The 3,663-nt window shown below is 55.0% G+C and overlaps 1 protein-coding gene across 1 annotated transcript in view; it reads left to right on the top strand.

Annotated features, from left to right (window-relative positions):
- Positions 1–2,179, top strand: part of KCNA7 (potassium voltage-gated channel, shaker-related subfamily, member 7) — a 3,302-nt gene extending 1,123 nt beyond the window's left edge. The window contains exons 2-3 of the mRNA XM_008569335.1: positions 5–259; positions 1,173–2,179. Coding sequence (XP_008567557.1) covers positions 5–259; positions 1,173–1,988 — 1,071 coding nt within the window. The 3' untranslated portion in view covers positions 1,989–2,179. The remainder of the gene's footprint in view (positions 1–4; positions 260–1,172) is intronic.
- The last annotated feature ends 1,484 nt before the right edge of the window (positions 2,180–3,663 follow it).

Genomic DNA, 3,663 nt, shown 5'->3' with positions numbered 1-3,663 from the left:
CGAGGCGGCGCTGGCGCGCCTGCGCGAGGACGAGGGCTGCCCGGTGCCGCCCGAGCGCCCCCTGCCCCGGCGGGCCTTCGCGCGCCAGCTCTGGCTGCTCTTCGAGTTCCCCGAGAGCTCGCAGGCCGCGCGCGTGCTCGCCGTCGTCTCCGTGCTCGTCATCCTTGTCTCCATCGTCGTGTTCTGCCTCGAGACGCTGCCCGACTTCCGCGACGACCGCGACAGCCCGGGGCTCGCCTTGGTGGCCGCTGCTGGCTCGGTGAGGGGCGGAGCCTGGGTGGAGAAGGGCGGGTTTGAGAGGAGGTGGGCGGGGCCCACGGGGAACTGGCCAATCATAAGGCGAGGCAAGGGGCTGGGAGGGCTAGGCCAGCCAGGGACAGATCCTGACCAGGGGCCTCCGTCAGTAAGAGCTGGGCTAGGGGCAGGGCCTGAAAATCCGAGTGGGAGGACCTGTCCTATCAGAAGGCAGAGTTGAGGTAGGTGAGAAACCCGGCCTACAGAAGGCACGGTCCTTGATCCAGGGGGCAGAACGTTAAAAGCCAAAAGTGTGCAGTGATGGAGAGCCTGAAAAATCTGGAGGTTATGCTGCTGGCAGTGAGCAATTGGAAGGATGGGCTGGAGATGGTGAGACCACGGGCCTGAAGAAAGCGAGCTAAGAATCTGGAGCCAGAGGGGTGGGGCCTGAGGGCTGGGGTAGGAGGAGTCAATCACAAGAAAGTCAGGCTGAGGGCCGTGAGAGGACTGGCCTGGGGGCTTGGCGTAGAGTTCTTTCACCGTTATAGAAAGGGCTGGGGTTGGGGCGGGCAAGGAAAGGCAGGGCGCAAGGGGGTGGGGCCGGGGTGAGGACCCTCCTCATCTAGAAAATCAATGCTTGGGACGGGACTTGGAAGGGAAGAGCTTGTACCCTATGCAAGTAACAGTTCAGGAGTTCCCGCCAGTCAAGGGGCCGGGACCACCTCTCCGGCTACTAATCAGGTCAGGAAACCAGAAAGTCAGCTGTCCAGGAATGATCACTGAGGTTCTGGGAAGGAGTCTAGGACAGCCAGGTTACTGGGGGCCCTGGGACAGTGGTTACTGACCAATCTGTAGAGAGTAGTTGGATATTTAAACAATGAATAAGGTTGTCCCATTGTCCCAGCCCTGGCCCTCCCTGAACCCTTTCCTCCCTGCAGTTCCCCACTCGGCTGAATGGCTCCAGCCCAGTGCCTGGAACTCCACCCCGTTTGCCCTTCGATGACCCGTTCTTTGTGGTGGAGACGCTGTGCATCTGTTGGTTCTCCTTTGAGCTGCTGGTACGCCTGGTGGCCTGCCCGAGCAAGGCGGTCTTCTTCAAGAACGTGATGAACCTCATCGATTTTGTGGCCATCCTGCCCTACTTTGTGGCACTGGGCACTGAGCTGGCCCGGCAGCGGGGAGTGGGCCAGCCAGCCATGTCACTGGCTATCCTGCGGGTCATTCGATTGGTGCGTGTCTTCCGCATCTTCAAGCTGTCCCGGCACTCAAAGGGCCTGCAGATCTTGGGCCAGACGCTTCGGGCATCCATGCGTGAGCTGGGCCTCCTCATCTTCTTTCTCTTCATCGGTGTGGTCCTCTTTTCCAGCGCAGTCTATTTTGCCGAAGCTGACCGTGCGGACTCCCATTTCACCAGCATCCCTGAGTCCTTCTGGTGGGCGGTGGTCACCATGACCACGGTTGGCTATGGAGACATGGCGCCTGTCACTGTGGGTGGCAAGATAGTGGGTTCTCTGTGTGCCATCGCTGGTGTGCTAACCATTTCCCTGCCCGTGCCAGTCATTGTCTCCAACTTCAGCTACTTTTACCACCGGGAGACAGAGGGTGAAGAGGCTGGGATGTTCAGCCATGTGGACACGCAGCCCTGTGGCACACTGGAGGGCAAGGCCAATGGGGGGTTGGTAGATGGAGAGGTGCCTGAACTACCACCTCCACTCTGGGCTCCCCCAGGGAAACACCTGGTCACTGAAGTATGAGGGACAGTTGAGGTCTGCAGGACCTCACACCTCCTTGGAGGGAGGGAGAGTGGGAGGGACGGGTGGAGGGGAAGGCCAAAGGGAGGGGATTGGATTTAGGAAGATCTAGGTTAAGTGGTAATGAGTGGGGGAACACTGAGTCTTTCTTGTTGGGTCTTGTGGTTTGATAGCTCTGGTGGACACCTCCTTAAATACCAATGAATGGCAATGGGTTGTGTTGAGTTGAGGGGGACTCCATTTGTTCATACTGCATTGCATTGTGCACAGTTTGTGGGGCCTTTTGGGTAATGTTAAGATAGGTTTGGTCATTCCATTTTCTGTTTCCTAGGTCCATGTCGGGTTGAGTTGGGTTGTGAGTTTGGGTGAGTCTTGTCCAACTGTATCATGCAGGATTCTGTGATTTAATGAGTCCTCTAGGGCCATCTTGGGTCAAGTTAGGTGGTCACCCATGGCATTGTGGAGATTGATTGCATGGTCATGTGCGGTATTGTTGAATTGTGTTGAGACATGTTGGTGTAGCTTTGTGATACTTCGAGGGCCATGTTGTTTTAGGTTCTGTGAATTTGTGAGTCATATGGAAATGGAGAGTCTAGTGATAGAATGTGAGCTTTCTAGGTCACATTAGGGTAAATTGGGTTGGAATGTATGACCAAATGAGTCTTTTAGGGTTCTGTTAGGTTGAGTTGTGTAGGCTGGAAGTTTTTCAGGGCCATGAGTTGAGCCGCATTGAGTTATACAACCACATGGGTCTTGTAAGGCCGGTTCAGTTGGGTTGTCTGACTGTTTGAGTCTTATAGAGCCGTGCTGAATTGAGTTACATTGAGTTTTGTCATTGTGTGAGTCCTATAGGAAGGTTGGGTTGAGATGGACTGTATATATGAGTTCCATAGGGCCATATTGGATTGTTTTGCACTTAGTGGTAGCACTAGGACCCAAGGACAACAACACTGGGGAAGAATCACGTGTCAGGGAGTAAGTGTGGTGGTATGGACTCTGGGAAATGTACTAAACCAGCTTGCCCAGTGTTAACCATTGTAGGGGGAGTGGGGCTGGATTCCGTATCCGTGAATCAAGGTGTTCATCCAGAGGGGCTCTGGGTGAACTAGGAAGATGCTGATGCTCCTCCCGTTTACCCCACGTCTGTGTCATTTAGCCACTCAGGCCCTCCCCCACCATTCTTTCTGCCCCTCCCCTACAGTTTTGCTCCCTGACATGGAGATTAGAGCCACAAGGGGAAGGGGCGAGGGGGAGAAAACTCTTTTTACTCTATCCAGACATTATGGGGGACAGAACCAAAGGGAGGGGGACAGAAACCAGGGGAGGGATAGAGACCCAAAGAGAGGAAGAGATAGAAACTCAGAGATGAGGGGTCAAAGAGAGAGGAACAGAGACTCAGGAAGTGAGAGACAAGACCTAGAGAGAGAGGGGGACAGAGACTTGGAAGGGGGAACGAGACCCAGAAAGAGGGGAACAGAAAGCCAGAGTGAAAGAGGGACAGAGACCCAGAGTGGGGTCTTGGAGACCCAGAGGGCCCCCAGAGAGAGAGGGACAGACACCCAGAGTTGGAGATAGACCACAGAACCTCAGAAAAAGAGAACCAAAAAAGAAAAAGGTAGAGAAAGTCAGTGCCCCTGAACCTGAAAGAGACACGCAGTCCCTATTCCACAGAATCATA

This window comes from Galeopterus variegatus, unplaced genomic scaffold (genome assembly GCF_000696425.1).
Source record: "Galeopterus variegatus unplaced genomic scaffold, G_variegatus-3.0.2 Scaffold486, whole genome shotgun sequence".
Taxonomy (NCBI): domain Eukaryota; kingdom Metazoa; phylum Chordata; class Mammalia; order Dermoptera; family Cynocephalidae; genus Galeopterus; species Galeopterus variegatus.
Note: the sequence above shows the minus strand (reverse complement) of the source record. Positions and strands in the feature narration are given on the sequence as shown.